The sequence below is a fragment of the Staurois parvus genome, unplaced genomic scaffold, assembly GCF_062004578.1.
Source record: "Staurois parvus isolate SC_StPar_1 unplaced genomic scaffold, SC_StPar_1.0 ptg000025l, whole genome shotgun sequence".
NCBI classification, from domain to species: domain Eukaryota; kingdom Metazoa; phylum Chordata; class Amphibia; order Anura; family Ranidae; genus Staurois; species Staurois parvus.
Window position 1 is genome coordinate 19,723,813 of NW_028317821.1, and position 24,080 is coordinate 19,747,892.

General features: G+C 40.4%; 1 protein-coding gene across 11 annotated transcripts in view; it reads right to left on the reverse strand.

Moving 5' to 3' along the window:
- Nucleotides 1-7,077: 7,077 nt before the first annotated feature.
- Nucleotides 7,078-24,080, reverse strand: part of PPFIA2 (PPFI scaffold protein A2) — a 455,338-nt gene continuing 438,335 nt past the window's right edge. For 6 of the 11 annotated variants that reach the window (XM_089652271.1, XM_089652255.1, XM_089652243.1 and 3 more), the window contains 3 exons: nucleotides 15,906-16,065; nucleotides 10,473-10,582; nucleotides 7,078-8,569 (listed from right to left, as the gene is read on the reverse strand). In XM_089652271.1, the coding sequence (XP_089508397.1) occupies nucleotides 10,521-10,582; nucleotides 15,906-16,065 (222 nt within the window). In that variant the 3' untranslated portion in view covers nucleotides 7,078-8,569; nucleotides 10,473-10,520. The remainder of the gene's footprint in view (nucleotides 8,570-10,472; nucleotides 10,583-15,905; nucleotides 16,066-24,080) is intronic. The other 5 variants (XM_089652279.1, XM_089652302.1, XM_089652236.1 and 2 more) reach the window with 2 other exon arrangements.

Here is a 24,080-nt window from a genome sequence, read left to right on the forward strand (position 1 = left end):
AGATTATAGGTGAAGGTGGAAGGCTGCAAGAAGGCCTAGTGGGATGGTGTCCTGCCTGCGAGCCTGGAGCTGGAAAGGAGGAAAACTCAGCACACACTGGCCCCCTGAGAGAGGACCACCTGTATGGCAGGAAAGGAGCAGCCCAGCTGATAGGCCTGGTGGTAGCAGCCATTCTGTAAGTGGTGCAGGAGTGGATCTGAGTGAGTACACCCTGAAACCCGTGGGCGGATAAGGAAGGGAGCACTATGATTGGAAACCAGAATAGCCCTATTCTACTGACATTTACCCACTTAAAGGACTTTCTTCCCTGTTCAGGAAGAAAGTCTCCAGATTGCTGGGTGATGAAAAGTTCATCTAGGGCAGGGGTGTCAAACTGGCAGCCCTCCAGCTGTTGCAAAACTACAAGTCCCATCATACCTCTGCCTTTCAGTTCCCTTGGGCATCCTATACACCCCTTTACCCTATCCAAGTTTAATCCCCTCAATAAAATAACAAAACTAATGCTCAAGGCCTGATAAGGGGCTACTGCTACCCATGTGTCTAAATCTCCCTTGCCTCTGAAGCCCAAACTGCATTTGGATCGTGCTCCAGAGGCAACTGACAGGCAGTGAAGAAGGTATGTGTTATACTCACCATCTGTTATACCCCCATGTTTGCCAACAAATGTGCCTCAACTGCGTTTGTTGCTCGTTTATGGTATTTTCTCATTTAGTTGAATATGTTGCACAACAGTGGGCACCTGAGCAACCACAATGGACCACAGAACAATGGAAGAAGGAGGCCTGGTCTGATGGATCATGTTTTCTTTTACTTGTGAATGGCCAAGTGTGTGAGTGTCACTCACCTGGGGAAGAGCTGGCACCAGGATGCACTATGGAAAGAAGGTAAGCTGGCGGAGGCAGTGTGATGCTTTGAGCAATGTTTGAGAAACCTTTGCTCCTGCCATTCTTGTGGATGTTACTTGACCCATACCACCTACCTAAAAATAGTTGCTGACCAAGTATACCCCTATTTCATGATGGCAGTGTCCTCTCTCAGCAAAATAATTTGCCCTGTCATACTGCAAAAATGGTTCAAGAATGGTTTGAGAAACACAAAAACAAGTTTGAGGTGATGACAAGGCCTCCAAATTCTCCAGGTCTCAATCCAATCAAGCATCTGAGGGATGTGCTGGAAAAACAAGTCTGATCTATGGAGGCCCCACCTCACAACATACACGACTTAGTCTGCTACTGACGACTTGGTGGCAGATACCACAGCATACCTTCAGATTCATTGGTGTTCATGAGTTGCTGTGCCAGGGCTGTTTGGGTAGTAAAAGCTGCTGCTTTGGCGGCAAAAGGGGGAGCTACTCAATATTAGGTGGGCGGTCATAAAGTTATGACTGATCAATGTATACCCATTTTCTTATATTTACATTCTATATACTAATGTTTTAGTGGACTAAATTATTACATTTGCATGCATTTTACCAGCAGGGTGTGTAGTCTTCTAGAATCAAGCATCATTTAAATGTTACCTATTTCTGCCATGATGATGGATGCTGTGCAAACTACTGGCTTGAACATGGAAACATTACCATAACACTGTAAACCATTCAACAAATGGTAGCCACAGTTATGCAAAAAACCATACCTTGAAATAAACATAACAAGATTTTCCTGATCTTCTACGGACTTCCCTAGAAAAACAAATTGGCTCCAAGACCATGCTGCTGAAGAGTCTCTTTTTTTAACTTAAACTTTTGTGTCTCCTCATGTCTGAGGATGTCTAAGAAGGCACACTCCATGTGACATGTGTCAGAAATTATCTCTATATCAATATATTGATTAAATAACCTTGCTTTCACATATCCATTATCAGGTCTTCAACCTTGTACTTGCAGTTCCAGAAATAATATAAAAAACCGCACAAATCACCCCATGCCTCCTGGCCATTTGAGGCTTAAAGCTCACTTAAAATCTATAGTAGGCTATGCATGGGCACATTGTATGCAGGTAGATGCATAAAGATGGAAGGCAGTTGGAGACAGAAAATTACAGAAGTGGATTATTTTTTCAGCTGAATGTGAATCATTTGCCCCAGAACTGTAAACAATTCCACCAACAGACTTTTACTGCTTTTGTAACTAGTCAGTTTTACATAAAGGCTTCCGCATGGTTGGACAAAAGCACCTGTAGATATAATGAAGCCCTGTAACCACCAATATCTCAAAGGCTAGCCCCTACCTGAGGAAGTCAGGCTTTATCCTAGCTATGCACATTACAATCTCTTCACATCTACCAAAACTATGGGTGTAGGTCTACCTAAGCAATCCATTAAATTTGTAGCCAAGCCTGTAGACCCTACATTACATCATTGTTGGTAGATGTAAGAGAATATCTACAATTAAATTGTAGTGTGTGTTGCCAACATAACGTGCACAGACTATAAATATTAAAGGATTTACTTTCTTAAAAGGCATAGTTTTCATAGATTAGGTTTTTGGCGCAGATTTAATTTATATTATTAATTAAAGCAAGACTTCCCTGAACTGTCTAGCTGCATATAAGGTGAAGTATATCACCTTCAAATAACGTCATACTTTAGTCAGTTGCTACCAGCTTACAGTATCTACTGTTTGTATACATTAGAAGGCTGGCAGGCTGCTAAGATTCTGCAGCAATAGAAGGTAAAGGGGAAAGAAGGAGAAAGAAGCTAAGATGTCAGTACCTCTGTTGTGAACTTTGAAAAATAATTTCTCCACAATGTCTTTAGCTAGATGGGTGAATGAAGGAACGCTTTAATGTATTTTACTGCTTGTGTGATATATTAATTTATTGTCTATAAGTCTGAGCACAGGTTCATTTCTGCTTCATACCACTCAGTGTTCATAATCCAACTGCAACAATAATACCTTGTTCACGTGCACTTTAGCCAGTTTAGGAGCAATGTGTACACAACACTTCTGTAACATTTTCAGGCAACCTTTACCAAATTCTTTAAAATGACCATACTGTGATTGGAGCTTTCTTTAAATGTATCTTAGCACAAGAACAAAAATGTTATATTATGCACCTTAATGGTCCTTAGATGTAGTGGCTGCATTAGTTTTATTTTTTCTTTTCTGCTCTATTTTTACCTGGTGATGCTGCACACTAGTTGCACATTTTGCAGCCTTGGGTGACCATGCTCACATACCATATGGACTATCACTCAAGAAGAGGAACTATGCTAGGACTTCAGAAAAATTGCCACATTTCTCTTATTTATAATATGGGGGGGAGAGGTATTCTATAGTCCACAGAGAGAACTCGGGCAGATGATGAATTTCAGTGCAGTGCACTTCTTGAAGAGAATGATAAATGCTTTAAAAAAGCTGTGCACTTTCTCTACAAATGCAAAACATTCTCTGATTGGATGAGGTGAAGAGCTTGATGTCACTGCCCCACTTTGTCCTATATGCGAATGTTTTGCATTCATTGAGACAATGTAAAGCAATCTCTGAGCGGCTTCCCCTTGCTGAGCTGTCAATCTCCTGTGTTCTCAATGCAGAAGGGCAATCACTCAGCATTGGACCTAGAAGCTAGTGGAGATTACTACAGCTGCAGTACCTATTACAGTGATTTTTGCTTCTAGTGGGATCCCACAGGTATATGTATGGTTACATTGGTCCAAACTGGGCCAATGTAACTAAGTAAAAATATCTATATATGACATTTCTCTTTAACCCCTTCCCGCTGAGTTTACGCAAGTATGCGGCCCCACTGGACTGGGCTTTTTTTTCTATGGGGCCACATATTTGCGTATCTGTCTTTGTATTCTGTCTTTGTGCGCCGCACGACGCACTCCCAGCACAGAGACTGGGGTCTCACCGCAAGCCCCGAGTCCCATACTAATGATCGAGACCTGGAGCTCCCGTTTCCAGGTCACCTGATTGCTGTGATATATTTTGATTGGCTATCACAGTGATCAGTCACTGTGAAGCCCTCCCCCATTTTACACTATATCTTTCTCCTTTCAGATAGAAAAAAAAAAAACAAATGTGTAAAATAATAATGATAAAATAAAATAAACAATATCTAGATCAAGGTTTGATCTAAGTCAGTGCAAGGGTTAGTGTTTGTGTCAGGGTCAAAGGTCAAGGTCTGGATCTGTATTTTTCTGGACAGGTTTTTTATTTTTCAATTTTTTCAATTCATATTCGTGTCAGCATCAGTGTGTTTTAGATAGGATGAAAACAAGCAAAATGGGCATTGTTTTTGGGCTGTACTACGGGTACAAACAACAACTAACATATACATATGTGGTATCGCTGTGATTGTCAGGAGCAGGAGAATTTAATTTGGGTTGTTATTTAGCGGTAGGTTATGGTGGTAAGAAATATACAGCTAAATTTTAAAAGAATTTTTTTTTACTATTGTGGCCCAATTTCCATTGATAATAAAGAAAAAAAAAATAGTAGATCCTTTACCACCAAATGAAAGCCCAATTTGTCCTGAAAAAAGCAAGGTATAATTCACCTTAATGCACAAAGTAGTTGTGATGATATATACAGTGGGGATCGAAAGTTTGGGCACCCCAGCTAAAAATTTGTATTAATGTGCATAAAGATGGAAAAATCTCCAAAAGGCATGAAATTACAGATTAGACATTCTTATAATATGTCAACAAAAGTTAGATTTTATTTCCATCATTTACACTTTCAAAATAACAGAAAACCAAAAAATGGCGTCTGCAAAAGTTTGGGCACCCTGCAGAATTTATAGCATGCACTGCCCCCTTTGCAAAGCTGAGACCTGCCAGTGTCATGAATTGTTCTCAATCATCGTCTGGGAAGACCAGGTGATGTCAATCTTAAAGGTTTTAAATGCCCAGACTCATCTGACCTTGCCCCAACAATCAGCACCATGGGTTCTTCTAAGCAGTTGTCTAGAAAACTGAAACTGAAAATAGTTGACGCTCACAAAGCTGGAGAAGGCTATAAGAAGATAGCAAAGCTTTTTCAGATGTCAATATCCTCTGTTTGGAATGTGATTAAGAAGAAATGGCAGTCATCAGGAACAGTGGAAGTTAAAGCAAGATTTGGAAGACCAAGAAAAATATCAGACAGAACAGCTCGCAGGATTGTGAGAAAAACAATTCAAAACCCACGTTTGACTGCACGATCCCTCCAGAAAGATCTGGCAGACACTGAAGTTGTGGTACACTATTCCACTATAAAAAGATACTTGTACAAATATGGTCTTCATGGAAGAGTCATCAGAAGAAAACCTCTTCTACGTCCTCACCACAAAAATCATCGTTTGAACTTTGCAAATGAACATATAGACAAGCCTGATGCATTTTGGAAACAAGTTCTGTGGACCGATGAGGTTAAAATTGAACTTTTTGGCCGGAATGAGCAAAGGTACGTTTGGAGAAGAAGGGGCACAGAATTTAATGAAAAGAACCTCTGTCCAACTGTTAAGCATAGGGTTGGATCAATCATGCTTTGGGGTTGTGTTGCAGCCAGTGGTACAGGGAACATCTCACGAGTAGAAGGAAAAATGGATTCAATAAAATTTCAGCAAATTTTGGATGGTAACTTGATGTGAAAAAGCTGAAGTTGAAGAGAGGATGGCTTCTACAAATGGATAATGATCCTAAACACACCTCGAAATCCACGGGGGATTACATCAAGAGGCGTAAACTGAAGGTTTTGCCATGGCCTTCACAATCTCCTGACCTCAACATAATTGAAAATCTATGGATAGACCTTAAAAGAGCAGTGTGTGACAGACAGCCCAGAAATCTCAAAGAACTGGAAGACTTTTGTAAGGAAGAATGGGCAAAGATACCTCAAACAAGAATTGAAAGACTCTTGGCTGGCTACAAAAGCGTTTACAAGCTGTGATACTTGCCAAAGGGAGCAGTACAAGATATTAACTCTGCAGGGTGCCCAAACTTTTGCAGACGCCATTTTTTTGTTTTCTGTTATTTTGAAAGTGTAAATGATGGAAATAAAATCTAACTTTTGTTGACATATTATAAGAATGTCTAATCTGTAATTTAATGCCTTTTGGAGATTTTTCCATCTTTCCTTGGCTTCTTTATGCACATTAATACAAATTTTCGATCCCCACTGTACGATTTTACTAACACATGTCAAAGTTGCAAAATTGTGCTTGGGCATTAACATTTGTTTTACCCTTAGGTGCGAAGGGGTTACAATGACCTCACTCCTAATAAGATCTGTGCTTAAGCTTCTCAAACTAGCGCTGAATGATGCTTCAAAGGCCTCAACAAAGCTGCATAAAGATTTCTGAAAGCTGTACGGAGCGTTCTGTACACATTATCTTTATACAAGCTATAGACCATCTGAACAACACCATAAGCTGGTCATACATGGTTCAGTTTCTTTTTTTTTTAACGTTCAGCAAGCTGGCTGAATGAAAAAACTAAATTAAATTCCCCCATCCACACATTGAAGGTGGAAGGGAAATCCCTGCTGTTAGTGCACAGTAGCACAGAAGGAAGACTTTCCCGCTGTCAGAATCCACAGATCAGTGCTGTAACCATTGGCCAAGCAGGTTTTATCCGACGGGGTGGTTGAACAGAAGTCGATCGATGGATCGACTTTTATTTAACTGCAGTGGCCACACATGGATCAAAATTTGGCCGCTCCGTGCTGAACTGCCTGAATTTCAACCCGTCTATGGTCACCTTTTGAGCAGCTGTAGCTGAATTGTCACATATGTCAAAAACCAATTATTCCAGCAATATATTTATGACTGATTTTAAATGTGAACTTAATTTGCTTTATGTTCCAAAGGGGGAAACGGTTTGTCTAATTAGTTTTTTTTTTTTTTTTAATATTAACGGCATCTTATTTTCCTTTCTATAAACAAAATGTGCGCAGTTAAGCAAAAAAGTTCAATCTTGAAACATGCAATTTGCAAATACAGATATGAATAAAAATGAGTAATAGCCAGCAATGAAATTATGTTTCTTTTGTTTTAGTCCTGTGAATTCAGAGCGCCCTCTAGTGACTAGCCTAGGGATTCCACCTTCTCTAAACGATCTGTACATCACCATAGTTATACAAGCCAGAGAGAGTTTAGTTTTATTTCCCTTTTTATTGACAATGGAAGGAAAACATTTTGTCACCATAAACTTCCAACTTTCATTGGTTAAAAATGAGATCTGACAATAAAATAAATGTTTATGAACGTGCATTGGCTTAACGGAATAACTAAAAGGTTTCAAGCAAAAGTCAAGCAGCGGAAGTTGGCAAATAGTTCAAATAATCCTAACGCCTACTTGGGAGATGTCCATAATAACTATCAGAGAAGAAGCAACGGTTGCAAACAACAAATAAAGCCACAGCAGGTAATAAGATTGCAGCTATGCCTATGTATTATATCCAGATTTAGATATAATCAAACTTCATAAAGCTGTGAGAACTGAAGTAACCTATAGCAACTAAGCAGTATGTATTTACTGAGATTGGTTCACTGAATGATGAATCCTGATTGGTTGCTACAGATTGCTCCACTGTGTAGATATCTCTTATTAAACAGGCCCAAATATATAGGCATCTTTTACTCGTCTTTCAGTTAATTCATCTTTAAACAATTCTTTACAAGGCCATCTTGGCGAGGAGAATACCAATAATTATGTTTGCTAAAAGCAAAAGCTGGAATAAAGGTATGACTTTTTTTTTTTTACATAAGAATCTTGAATATTAAATTGTTGGATTATTACATCCAACAGACACTGGCATCTGAAGAGAAAGTAAAAGGTGTTCTCGGTAAAGCAAAGTGTTTTCTTGGTCCACAGGTTATTGTTTCCATGATTTTTTTTCTTTTTTTTTCTTTTTTTTTACCAAAGACTGGTGTCCTGGTGATTGCTTTTGACTTATGTAAACAGTTCATTACTCATAGAGCCATCACAGTGCTTCTCTAAAAGACTTTGACCTATCAAGTGCCTTTTGTAAGTCCATTAGGCTCCACTGCCAGATTACACCATGGAACCAGAGGCAGGTATACAGCTGGATGTTTAGAGGCTCTTAGGAGAAACATGTTGAGGCATCTAACTGCTAAACATACTAGTTTGACTGTTACAATCCAAAAAACTGTAAAAACAGTGAAATGGAAAGGTACAAACATTAGAGACACTATTTCGTCAGGTCTTCCCACATAGACTCAATTGAACTTTAAGTTTTATTTTTTTAAAAAATCATATTTATAACCATTTACACTTGAGAAAATAAAAAAGACTTACACTTCATAAAATAAATACACGTTAAATACTTAAATATTTCTAGTATATTACAAGGAAAACAGATGTAACAGAACATAAAAACGATCGGTTCCATCTCATTAAGTTGTGCACATTTAAACCTCTATGGATCATGGGAACCTTTCTTATAATTATAGTTGTTCTCTGTCTCATAAACTAAGCATATGATAATACGATACATAAAAATATTTTCACATTTTAGTTTTGTAGATCAGTGCTCGTTCTGGCATTCAGCTATTAGCCAGATGGTCTCTGGTTTTCATTCTTCTAGGTAGTGCACTTCAGGTAGATGGTTAAAAGATGACACCTGAGGGGATACATACTGGTATTAGAGTTGTTTGATAGCACAGCATTATTCTTTGTTTTATGTAGGCTTTAGGATTAAAGTGCTAGTGACTGGACAGCAGGGGCAGACTGACCATTTGGAAATTCGGGCACTGCCCGAGAGCCCGGGGTCAGTAGGGGGCCCCATGAGATGCCCCTGGTACCTTTTTCATAGACTTTTATGAGTTTGGGCAAGGACACAGGGGCCCCATGATCCCCTATTGCCCGGGGGCCCCATGAGTTGTCAGTCCGCCCCTGCTGGACAGCAATGTTCAAAGTCGCTGACGTGGAACAAGCATACATCAGGAGAAACCAGAGTGAAGGAAGGACTCACCATCTACATATTTGTTCCAGGTGCTGCATTCAGAAAATACTGCAAACAGAAAGCCAGGCGCTGGTATTTTCAGCTGGTGATTAGTAGCTAGCATGTGTATTTCTCTATGGAAAGGTTATTTTTAAAATGTGTTTATGATTATTTTTGCAATGATTACATTAATTTGGTTTCTCAGATTGCAGAAAATAGTCCAATGCGCTAAAAAACAGACATTTAAAGGATTGTTGCATTGGCAATTCACCATGGCTCGCTATTCTTTCCATAATGAGAAGCAGGTACTTCTACAAGCATGTCATCAGATCATTATAAAAGCCAGATACACAGTAACTGAATTAAAGCTGAACTATGGCCAAACATGATTTCTGGTCATTCAGTAAAAATACGTTATCGCTAATGAGTGTCTTATCGCAGGCTGCTACAGCGTATCTCACTTTTATTTGGGCTGCAGTATCCTGTTGGCACAGAACATCTGGCACTGACTTGTAGTTTCCGCTGCAGTACACTGATCATGTGCGTTCCATTCTTTTCAATCAATACAAGGTGTTCAGTGATTTGGAAGAGAGGCGATCATAATATTTATTCACACACCGATCACACAATGCCTTGCACTGAAAAGAATTAAAAACAGTTTACGAATAGAGGAGGTGCTGTGATCAGTGTACAATGCAACTAGAACTACAAGTCTCAAAACTGGATGTCTAGCACCATCAGAAGACTGCTGCCTGAATTAAATAAAGCAACTGTAAACCCTCACCTTGTAAAACAGTTTAAAATAGAAATGTAAGGTATATGTAAAGATATAAAAAAACATAAATACATTTCTTTTATTTTGTCATCACATTCTCTCTGTTCTCAGCCGAATAAGAGCTAAGGGAGGGGAAACAGCAGGACACTGATCTTCCCAATGAAAGGCTGTGCAGGGAGGGCATGCCAGGATAACTCTGATCATTGAAGGGAGCAGGCTGAGTTCCCAGTACAGCTGGAGAACTGACCACGCTTTGCTCTCCTGCCTAGTGTGGTCAGTTTTTAATAGGAAAGCAGAGAGACTGGCAGGAACATCAGGAATATGAAATGTTGGATTTACATATCCTTTAAGATGGTGTGCATGTTATTAAAGCTAAGTTTTTTTTTTTTCCTATTTTAGCCATTTTGGGCAACTGCCTTCTCGTTTGAGCACAAAATCAGCTGAAGAAATAACTAAAATGATATTTTTTGACCTATAGGCAAGCAGGTGAAACAATGCTGCAACACTGGACCAGGAACAGTGGTGCCCCCTGCCTTCCTATTCAGTGTGACAGGAGAGTAAGGTTAGCTAAATCCCTTCACAGATATGTAAAGCAACTGTGCATTTTGTGGTTTTGCATTTTGTTTAAGGCAATCTAAGTTCCAGCTGGAATCTTATCCCAAGCCAAGGGTCACTAGCAAAGAAACCTGCAGGTCTATAGATCAATGTGTCATCATCCACAGTGGTAAATTAACAGTTTATGAATATGTTTGCTTATACCTGGCAATAATGACTTTCACAACAGTAATAATATTAACTGTTACTTACTGTAACTCAGTGCTTTGCTCTTTGTTTTATTTTTTTTTAAAAGTGTTGTCAACATGAGTATGTCCGGACTGTTGAGCTGTCTAGTCTCTGCATTGCTGAAGGAGCAGCTGCTAAGAAAAAGCAAACATATGTTCAGTAATTGAACATAACTCATCTCAACCATCTACTACTACCTACCACAAACTGGTTTTCAAATAATTTACATTAAGCCAAATAACCTATATAATAAAGATGTATTCTTTAATGCAACTTTTCTTTACAAAGACTGCAAATCTGCAGAGATAAATAAGTGTACTTTAGGGTTAACCATGTTTAGTACACTGCTCAAAAATATTAAAGGAACACTTTTTAATCAGAGTATAGCATCAAGTCAAATACACTCCTGGGATATTGATGTGGTCAGTTAAGTAGCAGAGGGGGTTGTTAATTTCATTAACACCAAAGCAGCTGAAACTGATTAACAACAGGTGCACTAGATGGACAACAATGAGATGACCCCCAAAACAGGAATGGTTTTACAGGTGGAGGCCACTGACATTTTTTTCCCTACTCATCTTTTCTGTTTTTCACTAGTTTTGCATTTGGCTAGGGTCAGCGTCACTACTGGCAGCATGAGGAGATACCTGGACCCTACAGAGATTGCACAGGCAGCCCAACTCCTCTAGGACGGCACATCAATACATGCCATTGCCAGAAGGTTTGCTGCGTTTCCCAAAGCATGGAGGAGATTCCATGAGACAGGCAGTTACTCTAGGAGAGCTGGACAGGGCCGTAGAAGGTCCTTAACCCATCAGCAGGATTGGTATCTGCTCTTCTGTGCAAGGAGGAACAGAATGTGCACTGCCAGAGCCCTACAAAATGAGCTCCAGCAGGTCACTGGTGTGAATTTCTCTGACCAAACAATCAAAAACAGACTTCATGAGTGTGGCCTGAGGGCCACACTTCCTCTAGTGGGCCTTGTGCTCACTGCCCAGCACAATAGAGCTTGATTGGCATTTGCCATTGAACACCAGAATTGGCAGGTCTTGAATTGGCAGAGCACATGTGACAGATGTGAAAGGGTCTGCAGAAGCCATGGAGAATGTTATGCTGCCTGTAACATCATTCAACAGGACCATTTTGGTGGTGGGTCAGTGATGGTCTGGGGAGTCATATCCATGGAGAAACGTACAGACCTCTATAGGCTAGACAAGGGCACCCTGATTGCCACTAGGCATTGGGATGAAATCCTTGGACCCATTGTCAGACCCTACACTGGTGCAGTGGGTCCTGGGTTCCTCCTGGTGCATGACAACGCCCAGCCTCATGTAGCGAGAGTATGCAGGCAGTTCCTGGAGAATGAAAGGATTGATACCATTGAAAGGGCCCCACACTCGCCTGACCTAAATCCAATAGAACACCTCTGGGATATCATATTTGGTCCATCTGACACCACCAAGTTGAACCTCAGACTGTCCAGGAGCTCAGTAATGCCCTGGTCTAGATCTGGGAGGAAATACCACAGAACACCATCTGTCGTCTCATTAGGAGCATGCCCCGACATTGTCAGGCATGCATACAAGCATGTGGGGGGCCATACAAGCTACTGAGTACCATTTTGAGTTGCTGTAATGAAATTTCAGCAAAATAGACTAGCCTGCTGCATACTTTTTTCACTTAGATTTTCTTTGAATTCAGTCCTCTGTAGGTTATTAATTTTCATTTCCATCAAATGATGGGACATCTTTACTTTCCTAACATATTACCCAGTCCATGTCAGTATAGATATCCAGCATGATATTTTTCCCCATTAAGATCTGATGTGTTTTCAAAGTGTTCCTTTAATTATTTTGAGCAGTGTCGTTTGCAGCACTGAAATCACAATATACTGTACTGTATGTTTTATATAGCTCCCCATAGAGTTCATGTTTCCACTGTTGCAGGAAAGTAGGCAACCCTCTTACGCTAAGAGACCTAGGTGATTTAAGCATTACAAATCCCCAACATAAATTATGAAAGGCCTGTCCACAAATGTTAAGTGATGGGACAATAAGATTTCTAAGGTGTAAGCTACAATGTATCTATGAATTATCACACATGATCAAGTAATGTTGTAATTGTGGCTCAAAATTGTGTGCAGGATTTACACAATTAATCTCAGACAATTTCAGTAGTGTGATTGATCTTTGCACTTGTTACGTTTTTATAGTTGAAGAGCAACATATCATAGATGCCAACTGTACAGGAGCAGACCCCAAAACTTGTAGGTCAAGTGTGTACCTGAAAATGTGTGAAACACTTTGGAAGTTACAATAATATTAATTTTAAAAGGTTTGTTTTTAACAAAAAGTATATTGGTATTTTAGAGACAATTGGAAGCCAAAAATATGCACATCAAAAGGCTACCAGGATCACTTTGAAAAAAATACCATCTGAACAGCTTGATTTCCTAATACAACTGCAAATATATCTCCAGAAACAGTCTCAGGAGAGCAAAAGCAAAGAAAAATGTGAAATGTCCTAATCAAAAACCTCTTTGATTTGCCTAATACTTTCAGTATTGCATGTAACCTGTGTTTCATAGAATGTGGATGTGAACTTGGGTAGACCATTGCAGTAATAGCCAACAGTAATATGTTTTCTTCTTACCTAGTATGTGACCAAGTAATTTAGGGGATATTATTGCTTCACTGCTTTGTGATTCACACAACTGAAACATGTATGGAGGTTAGGAGTTCTCACTTTACTGTCTAAATCCTTGTTCTTAGTCTGAGACTCACTTGGTACTGAACAAAGGATGATAATGACAATCCTGGAGCTGCCACCAGTTTAAAAACAAGTCAGTAGTCATAAAGCCTTTGACTCTGTCTCTTGACTTATCTACAACACATCATAGTCCAGTGGGGCTTTGACCCCAGCTTCCTGTGCTGGGTATTAGCTATGTATGAATCCTCAAGAACTTATATACAATGTTCAGGCTACATATCCAACTCATTTTCTATATCCAGAGGGATCAGACATGGTTTCCCCCATCTCTTCTCTTGTTTTCACTAGCAATTGAACCTTTGGCCCAACTCATATGTGGAAACCTGAAGAGCTTTGTTTATTCGCAAATGATATCCTATTGTTCCTTACTTCCCTGCTGGTCTAAACTCTCAATCTACTCCAGTTGCTTGATGATTTTGGATATGTTTCTGGGCTTGAGGTCAACAGAGTCAAGTGAAAGACCCTGAATGTTACACTACAACACTACAACCTACGGAATGTCAGGCTCTATATACAACCTTCCCATTTACCTGGGTAGAGCACAGTTTGAAATACCTGGGAATCCATTTTCCCAGAAACCCTAGCAACATCTACAGGGCATATTACCCACCTATGCTAGCTCACATGTCCACTTTACTATCCAAATGTTCTACCCTGCAACTCTCCTGGTTCAGTAGGCTATCGGCTATCAAGATGACATTACCCCAAGAATCCTCTATCTATTTAGGGTCCTCCCAATTCCAGTTCTAGTTTACTTTCTTTGCTTGTTACAATGTAGAGTCTCACACTTTATATGGAGTGTGATTCCCCCAGGCATACCTCGATCCACTCTACTACGGCTTGAGTTGCAGAGTGGGTTAGGTATTCAGCACTGCTGAACTAAGTACTATCAGGTGGCCCAACTGCCACCGCACTTGAAATACCACACCACCCAGAACATAATATTCTTTGACTCACCCTGAGGGAGGGATCGCCTTCACAAATCCAGTAAGCCAACATTCCATGGCCCTTTGGGACAGGATAAAACAGGTGCCAGACTTACTAATCCCCCACAACCCAATGCTCTCATTTATGCGCAACCCCTCCTTTTATTCTGTACATGTCTCCCCGGCATCTTTTCACCTTTGACTCCAATCAAACTTTACAAGATTGCCCTGCCTAGCTACCACTTCAGGCTTTAAAACTTTCAACCAATTACAGGAAAATTATAAATTCCCACAATCTGAACAATTTCACTACCTGCAGATAAGACATTTCTTTCAAGCGCACTTACGAGCCCATGAAGAGGCCGCCAAGAGGTCCCCATTTTAGCATTTATGCTCCATTGAACCTCATTCTGAATGGGTGATTTCCCAACTATACAGAAGCTTACTGTTGGGCTTAACAACCTCCCCCCTGACATATGTCGGGAGCTGGGCAGCGTTGTTATCATTAACTTTGACATAGGAAGAATGGCTTGACATCTGGGTGACAACTCATAAGGCCTCACAAAAATAGCAGCCCAGAAAATTAACTACCCCGCCCTTTACTTCCGAGACTGCAGGGACTCAGGAACATACTTGCAGGTCTAGTGGACTTGCCCTTTGGTGCACTATTTCTGGCTAGATACCATGAAATTCTCATTAGCTTATTTGATACAACCCTACAACTTGACCCTCAGGTGGCTTTGCTGAATGACAGCTCAGTTTAAACTTAACATTTTGGCCGTGAAGCATAGACTCACACAAGCAATGATACACACCAACATTGAGGCCACTCTACAAGACAGAATCCACCCATATTTAAAAATGTTTTCAACCCTGGGCAGACAAATGTTTTCCACCTTGACTTTGACACTACCCTATTGGAACCCTGACCTCTAGTACCACTTGGCCCCTATATTTGAGCACAGTGACACTTGTCGGGCCAGCCCGCCGATGCACTCACCTTATCCCCTTATCCTTTCCTATACTTTACTCTGGCTTTCTCTGGTAACCATCTACCCTGAGCTAGTCCCAAGCTATAGCTGGGGAGAGGCATTTAGCAGCCACTTTGACCATCATGTCTTCCTTGTTCCTTATTTGTTTGATTCTTAAGTTTGGGGTCTTTCCCATTTTTTGATCTGCTGTATTTTGACATGCTGAGAAACGACTGATTACATGGTATTCACGATCTCTTAGGAAACCAGGGCATTTTCTACCACTTCCTGTGTTGAGTTTTGTTTGGCCCAACTTGGCTTCTGTATATATTTGGTGTGTACATGTTGAAGCTTCTCAATAAAAGTATTTGAACAAGAAAAACAAATCAGTAAATGTAGTTCCCCTATTTTTATCTTTACAGGTTATAACTAAATATACTATATGGATTTCTAAAAAAATACAGGGGTTAACCACTACAACCAGGTTTGCATTTTTTCATTCCTGGTTGGGGAAAAAAAGTACAATCTGTTTATTATGGGCAACACAACCCTTTTTTCAATTTGTTTTATAGAATTATTTTGCTAACTACACAATATGAGGGAATATTTCTATTTCCATAAATAAATTTATACACATACTGTGCCGTTTATCACATAAAGCATTTCTGTTTTCAGTTGTCAGTCCTGTACACATGCAATAGGGTGTTATTTTGACACAATCATCATTTTAATGCACTTCTACAGAATAGTATGACCTATTGCTGTAAGCAAAGCTAAAAATAAAGCAGTACCATCTGTTGTCATTTTTCGTGAGTGTCCGGATGTTGTTGTTAATCTGAATCCTGCTGGCAGTGTTTCTGAAGAGCCCGGCATCATGCTGATTCCATGGACCTCGCGTGGTGGAAATTGCCTCCTCCAGGAGGGCCCACGTCTAAAGTTTTTGTCATCAGTCTGAAAATACAAAACATGCCAAATTATAGAGCAGAGCAGCAATTTATTCTGAGTGTTTTCATTGCATTCACTACACAATAAAAGAATATTTTAATTTTTTTGTTTTACAAGTAAGCATAGCTAATTGTCCAGTAGGTACTATATCTGCTACAAATGCTAGTATTTAACAATAAAACTCATTCCTACCTACATAGAGCTACACGATAAATGACCACCAATAGCAAAAAAGCAGTAATTATCAATGGATGGATAAATGAGCGGAACAAGGCATGCATACATGGGCATTGTGACATGTTCTGTTTGCCTTAAAAGCAGCCTATCTCTCTGAAGCAACTCAACACATACAAAAATGGAGTCACACAATAATGGATGAAAGCAATCTGCTTCCTAAAGTATAAAAGGCCAAAATAAGGAATTCATCCCATCAATTTTCTGCTTGGTGCTATCCCTCCCACTTCCTGCAGATTGATATTAGTCAGTAAAGTCAACCATCATACTCATCCAATAGGCAGGCTCAAAAGTTGGGAGCAAATGTTTTCATGAGATTAAGTCAATATCTGCATAACAGATTTACTCATGTTTTTGGGTTCCAATATGCTCTGAAGTCAACACAAGGTCTAGGCACCTCTCTGAGTGTCTGAGTTTAATTTGTATGCGCATTCATTTTTGTTTTCTTTATTTGCTTTCAGGTGAAACTACAAAGCTTTTGTGTTACATTTTACAAATAAAATGATTGTTTATATAAACTTATACACAACTTGTATGAAAACTTATATGTTAATAACTATTTAATACAGAGTACTTAAAGTATAACTATAAGCAGAACTTTTTTTAATTTCAGATAGAGTACAGAGGAATTAGAACACCTGTCAGGTTTTTACCAAGCGTGAAATGAAAGAAAATCCCAAATATTGGGTTGTCACCAGAACAGTAAGAGAGGGGAAATCTTCCAATGACTTCCACACACTAGTTCTGGCGACTCTAATGACAACCAGGGATTCCCCCACTTTGGAGGGATTTTTGTATCGCTTTTGGCTATGGGACAGAAAGTGAAGGGAAATCTCAATGGACCGTAGTTGGCAAAAAACACCTGTGTTAGGAGTACAGGTGACATTATCACAAGCCTTTAACAAGAAAATATTTTTGTGAAGAAGGACTCTACACAGGCTTGTTTATTTGTTGAGGAGACTTGCAAACTGACACACCAAGTCCAGAAACTGTCTGTCCATGTAAACGCTCCTCCAGTAGCAACACAGGAACCGGAGTCCAAGGTTAACCCACCTGACCGTTTTTCTGGTGACCCCATATGTTTCTAAGTTTAAAAACAGTTGTATGCTATACATTAAGCCTAGACAATGCTCTTCTGGTTCTGAAGCACAGTGGGTTAATTTGATTATTACATGATTGCAGGGGGACCCCCAGTCTTGGTCTTTTAGTCTCCCCGCAAATGACCCAGCCTGAGATTTAGTCGAAGCATTTTTCAAGGCCCTTGGTTTACTCTATGATGATCCTGACCGTGCCCACTCAGCAAAAGCTAACCATGTCCACAGCTGGTCACCAGCCCTATCAGTGCATTTCTATGGTGGGTAATTCCAAGTGTCTCTGAACAGCTATTGACAGGAAGCCTGTACAAATTAATGACAGGCTGACACTGACTGCAGGTATTTGAACATGGAATGATTACTTGCTGTTCGGGACAGATGAAGACCCTGGATGCAGACTGTTCGCATATAGGGGTAAATGTTTGTCCCTAATCACAGAAAACTGCTCCATGTGCAATTATGCAAGCCTTTTAGGCTAGATTGATGTGAACTGAATTTCTTTATAAGCTACTTATCAAGCCCTCTATTTGGAATATATGTGCCTTGACTAGTTTGACTACCATGCTGTCTTTATGGTGACTTCCTTACATTGGGTCTGGAAGGTTCTCCATTGGGAAGTTGATCTTTCTATTTAGGACCCTTTCACATGGGCAGACCGATTGTACCTGAATTTCCCACTTGAGAGGCAGTGGCTTCACCTTAGGTTACTCATTTGCACCTCTATGGGCAATATGCACATGCTATGAATTCTAGTCGATCCTACTCTATTAAAAGTTCCAGTGTACTGATTCTGTCACATATGCTCCTGAAAAAAGATTCCCAAAATCTGTGGAGAATAATTTTTAATGTAGTGTAAACGATTTTTAATAGCATATAAAAAAGTTCTTTTTACAGTACTCAGTTTCTTTTCTATATGTCCACACGAAGTCCATGACTACATATTCTGTTCATTGTTGTACATGATTTGCTGGGATGTGGACATATAGCACACACAGTCTGGGTTTCTCTGCCGCTGTTGCTATGGGGGCACTCGTGCGTGCTCACTCCCATTGACACACAGAGTGTGGCTCAGCCCCACATATCACTCCCTCTTTACTGGCTGTAATTAACAGCAGCAGGATCCAATGGTTCTCACTGCTGCCTCTCTGCCCAATGAGGAGAGAGAGCCACTGTTCTTGTGCTTATCGCTGGCTCAGGTATGTATGGATGTAGGATCCAATGGCTCTCACTGCTGTACTGTATGTAGGATCCAATGGCTCTCACTGCTGTACTGTATGTAGGATCCAATGGCTCTCACTGTTGCCTCTCTGCCCAATGAGGAGAGAGAGAGCCACTGTTCTTGTGCTTATCGCTGGATCGAGATCTGGCTCAGGTATGTATTTAGAGGGGCCTGGGAGGGGTGAGCTGCTTGCACAAGGTTATTACCTTAATGCAAAGAATGCATTTAGTTAAAAAACCTCCTACCTTTGGAACTTTAGAACCATTCATGACCACCACGAAAAGACAATGATTTAAACGCATATAGTATCTATATAGAACAAAAACAAAATATATTGCAGAATACCAGTTCCTAGATGTGGTGGCTGCATTTATTTTGCAAGCTTTTTTCCCTTTATTTTCATCTGGTGAGCCTGCCTGTAACACACTTTTAGAGTGTCAACCCTCACTGTATCTATAGAAAATCACTTTTGGACTGCAGAACACTTCACCTTCACCTCTTCTTTATAACATAGGGATGCAGTGTTCTGTACTCCACACAGAAGGCTAAGAACAATGTTAACTGACAAAAGCAGAGCATGGGAATTTCTGCAATGATCAACAGGTGTTTTTCGCACATATCTAACAGATATAACAAAACTCTGTCAACAGTATATTTAACAGATCACAAGGGAGCAAATAGGATACATTCAATGTTAGGAGTTACATACACCAAGGGGTGTGTTATAAAAATGTACAGAGCTATTGTAACACTGCATATACATTCATACTGTGCAAATGGAGGCAAAGAAGCTGTTTGTTGTACTAAAATCTCAGCTGCCAAACAAGCTGCTGAAAGGCCTTTGCTTATAATTCACACAGAAAAAATATCATTATAGGTTCTGTTTCCTTCTGCGTTGTTAACACTGTTGTTAATCAAGCCCTGAAGCTACCATTTTTTGGATTGTCCACCTGACTTTAATCAGAATAAACCTGTATCATGACCTCTTAACAGTTTTTTGGAACTTCAGTTTCAATTTTTAAAGCATTACACTACAAGCCAACTAGACCGTAGATCTCCTCTGGGGTGCAGAAGCCGCCTGCTCAGGAACCTGATCATTTGCATCAACATCAATATATTAAGACAGCAACTCCAGTGAGACAACCCTACGGGTTCAGCACTAATATTCCACTTTCCTCATCTAATCAGTGAGTGAGTCAGTGCCAGTGTGTAGGTGCCCTGACCTACTGAAAATCAGCTTACCCCCTTCACTGCTTCTTCCTTTTTCAAAGCTGGCACCAAAATATCCAGTTTTGGATGATAAAAGATACTAGGAGAGCAGTGATGTAATTCTGTCATGCAACAGTCAGATAAATAAGACAAATATAGTGAGCACTCTCATAGCAGCAGCTGAGACACCAAAATGTAACCACGGTAAGCCTTCAAATAAATACAGATACAGTGGGGCAAAAAAGTATTTAGTCAGCCACCAATTGTGCAAGTTCTCCCACTTAAAAAGATGAGAGAGGCCTGTAATTGGCATCATAGGTAGACCTCAACTATGAGAGACAAAATGAGAAAAAAAATCCAGACAATCACATTGGCTGATTTGGAAAGAATTTATTTGCAAATTATGGTGCAAAATAAGTATTTGGTCAATATCAAAAGTTCATCTCAATACTTTGTTATATATCCTTTGTTGGCAATGACAGAGGTCAAACGTTTCCTGTAAGTCTTCTCAAGGTTGGCACACACTGTTGCTGGTATGTTGGCCCATTCCTCCATGCAGATCTCCTCTAGAGCAGTGATGTTTTGGGGCTGTCGCTGGGCAACACGGACTTTCAACTCCCTCCAAAGGTTTTTTATGGGGTTGAGATCTGGAGACTGGCTAGGCCACTCCAGGACCTTGAAATGCTTCTTACGAAGCCACTCCTTCGTTGCCCGGGCGGTATGTTTGGGATCATTGTCATGTTGGAAGACGCAGCCACGTTTCATCTTCAATGCCCTTGCTGATGGAAGGAGGTTTACACTCAAAATCTCACGATACATGGCCCCATTCATTCTGTCCTGTACATGGATCAGTCGTCCTGGTCCCTTTGCGGAGAAACAGCCCCAAAGCATGATGTTGCCACCCCCATGCTTCACAGTAGGTATGGTGTTCTTTGGATGCAACTCAGCATTCTCTCTTTTTCAAACATGACAAGTTGTGTTTCTACCAAACAGTTCTATTTTGGTTCCATCTGACCATATGACATTCTCCCAATCCTCTTCTGGATCATCCAAATGCTCTCTAGCAAACTTCAGACGGGCCCGGACATGTACTGGCTTAAGTAGGGGGACACGTCTGGCACTGCAGGATCTGAGTCCCTGGCGGTGTAGTGTGTTACTGATGGTAGCCTTTGTTACGTTGGTCCCAGCTCTCTGCAGGTCATTCACTAGGTCCCCCCGTGGGGTCAAAATGATCACAAGAACGGTGAGCAAAAATCCCAGGACCACACGGGGGGACCTAGTGAATGACTTGCAGAGAGCTGGGATCTTGCGTGGAGCCCCAGATTGAGGGAGATTATCAGTGGTCTTGTATGTCTTCCATTTTCTAATTATTGCTCCCACAGTTGATTTGTTCACACCAAGCTGCTTGCCTATTGCAGATTCAGTCTTCCCAGCCTGGTGCAGGTCTACAATTTTGTTTCTGGTGTCCTTCCACAGCTCTTTGGTCTTCACCATAGTGGAGTTTGGAGTGTGACTGTTTGAGTTTGTGGACAGGTGTCTTTTATACTGATAACAAGTTCAAACAGGTGCCATTGACACAGGTAATGAGTGCAGGACAGAGGAGCCTCTTAAAGAAGAAGGTACAGGTCTGTGAGAGCCAGAAATATTGCTTGTTTGTAGGTGACCAAATACTTATTTTGCACCATAATTTGCAAATAAATTCTTTCCAAATCAGCCAATGTGATTGTCTGGATTTTTTTTCTCATTTTGTCTCTCATAGTTGAGGTCTACCTATGATGCCAATTACAGGCCTCTCTCATCTTTTTAAGTGGGAGAACTTCCACAATTGGTGGCTGACTAAATACTTTTTTGCCCCACTGTATATAAGGTGCAGCGCTAATAAATATAAATAAAAAGTATAAATGTCCAATAGTAAATGAAAAAGTTCATGTAGTATATCAAACAGATGATCAATTCAGCAGCAGATTTAAAATAGGCTTGTGACAGGAACCGATAGTAAAAGTGCGCACTCACCGGAAGTGCATAGGTAATGCGCATATAATATATCGCCACCAGGATCTCTTTAAATAGGCGGGATATATAGGTGAGCTTCCATCTATGGATTGGTCATCAAGTCCGCTCCTCCTAACAGACAGAGCGTGACCGAGGAAGCCCAGCGGCCATCTTTAGTAGGGTCAGTGCTGCTTAACTCTGCATTAATATTGAAGTTATTGTGCAATACTACCCTGTCACTTTTTACATTTACTGGAATTAAAGTCTTTGAAATACTACACTATGGGCACCTGTTTCTTGGCTCCTATTTGAAGCTATTAAACTTGCAGGTTACCCCCAATTGAATTTCAACATCTAGAGGCAGGGAGCCCTGTACACAGGCTGAGCATACATCCATCCTTAAAGGGACCTCTGGACCCAGCAGATTTCCACACTATCCCAAGACTTGATGACCAATCCATAGATGGAAGCTCACCTATATATCCCGCTTATTTAAAGAGATCCTGGCGGTTACATATTATATGCGCATTACCTATGCGCTTCCGGTGAGTGCGCACTATTACTATCGGTTCCTATCACAAGCGTATTTTAAATCTGCTGCTGAATTGATCATCCTTTTGATATACTGCATGAACTTTTTAATTTACAATTGGACAGATATACTTTTTATTTATATTTATTAGCGCTGCACCTTATATACCTATCATGCAACAGTGCTTGGGCCTGGTGGCAGAAAAAGTGTTTGGAGCACTGGTGAGGTGAGAATCAGTTGGTGAGGTGCAGTCACCATTACACAGTCATTATCACTTTGCCATAATGTGCACAAAGACAGCGTCTCTCTATACAGTTCTTGTTGGTCAGCTCTCTTTGGCTGCACCGGATTAATTGTGCCATAGGAACATGTCACACAAGCATTTTTTAAGAGTATGACACTTATGCCAAACTTGTGTACAAGTGGCAGCCTTTATTTCAAAGTGGGTACAGAACATTTCTGCAATTTTTCAATTTAGGTATAGTAGATGATAGACAGTAAGGAAAGTCCACTTTGCTGTCCTTGCTTTTATAGACTCTGAATGCATAGGTATACAGGTGCATCGCAATAAATTATAATATCAACAAAAAGTTAATTTATTTCAGTAATTAATTTCAAAAAGTGAAACTCATATATTATATATATTCATTACACACAGAGTGATATATTTCAAGCATTTCTTTCTTTTAATTTTCATGATTGTTGCTTATAGCTACTGAAAACCCAAAAATTCAGTATCTGAGAAAATCAGAATATTGTGATAAAGTTCAATATTGTAGACTCATGGGGGTTTATTTACTAAAGCTGAAGAGTGCAAAATCAGACTCCCTTCTGCATAGAAACCAATCAGCTTCTAAGCTCAGCTTGTTCAATGAAGCTTTGGCAATGAAACCTGGAAGCTGATTGGTTTCTATGCAGAAGGGAGTCTGACTTCGCACTCTCCAGCTTTAGTAAATAAACCCCATGGTGTCACACTTTAATCAGCTAATTAACTCAAAATACCTGTAAAGGTTTCCTGAACCTTTAAATGGTCTCTCAGTCTGGTTCAGTAGGTTACACAATCATGGGGAAGACTGATGACTTAACAGTTGTCCAGAAGACAGTCATTAACACCCTCCACAAGGAGGGTAAGTCACAACAGGTCATTGCTAAAGAAACTGGCTGTTCACAGTGTGCTGTATCCAAGCATATTCATGGAAAGTTGAGTGGAAGGAAAAAGAGTGGTAGAAAAAAGGTGCAGAATCAACAGGGATAACTGCAGCCTTGAGAAGATTGTGAAGCAAAGGCCATTCAAGACTTTGGGGAAGATTCACAAGGATTGGACTACGGCTGGTGTCAGTGCTTCAAGAGACACCACACACAGACGTATCCAGGACATACTGTCGCATTTCTTGTGTCAAGCCACTCCTGAACCAGACACAATGTCAGAAGCGTCTTACCTGGGCTAAGGAGAAAAATGACTGGACTGTTGCTCAGTGGTCCAAAGTAAATTTTGCATTTTCTTTGGAAATCAAGGTCCCAGAGTCTGGAGGCAGAGTGGAGAGGATCAGAATCCAAGTTGCATGAGGTCCAGTGTGAAGTTTCCACAGTCAGTGATGATTTAGGGAGCTATGTCATCTGCTGGTGTTGGTCCACTGTGTTTTATCAAGTCCAAAGTCAGCACAGCCCTCTAACAGGAAATTCTAGAGCACTTCATGCTTCCCTCTGCTAACCAGCTTTATGGAGATGCTGATTTCATTTT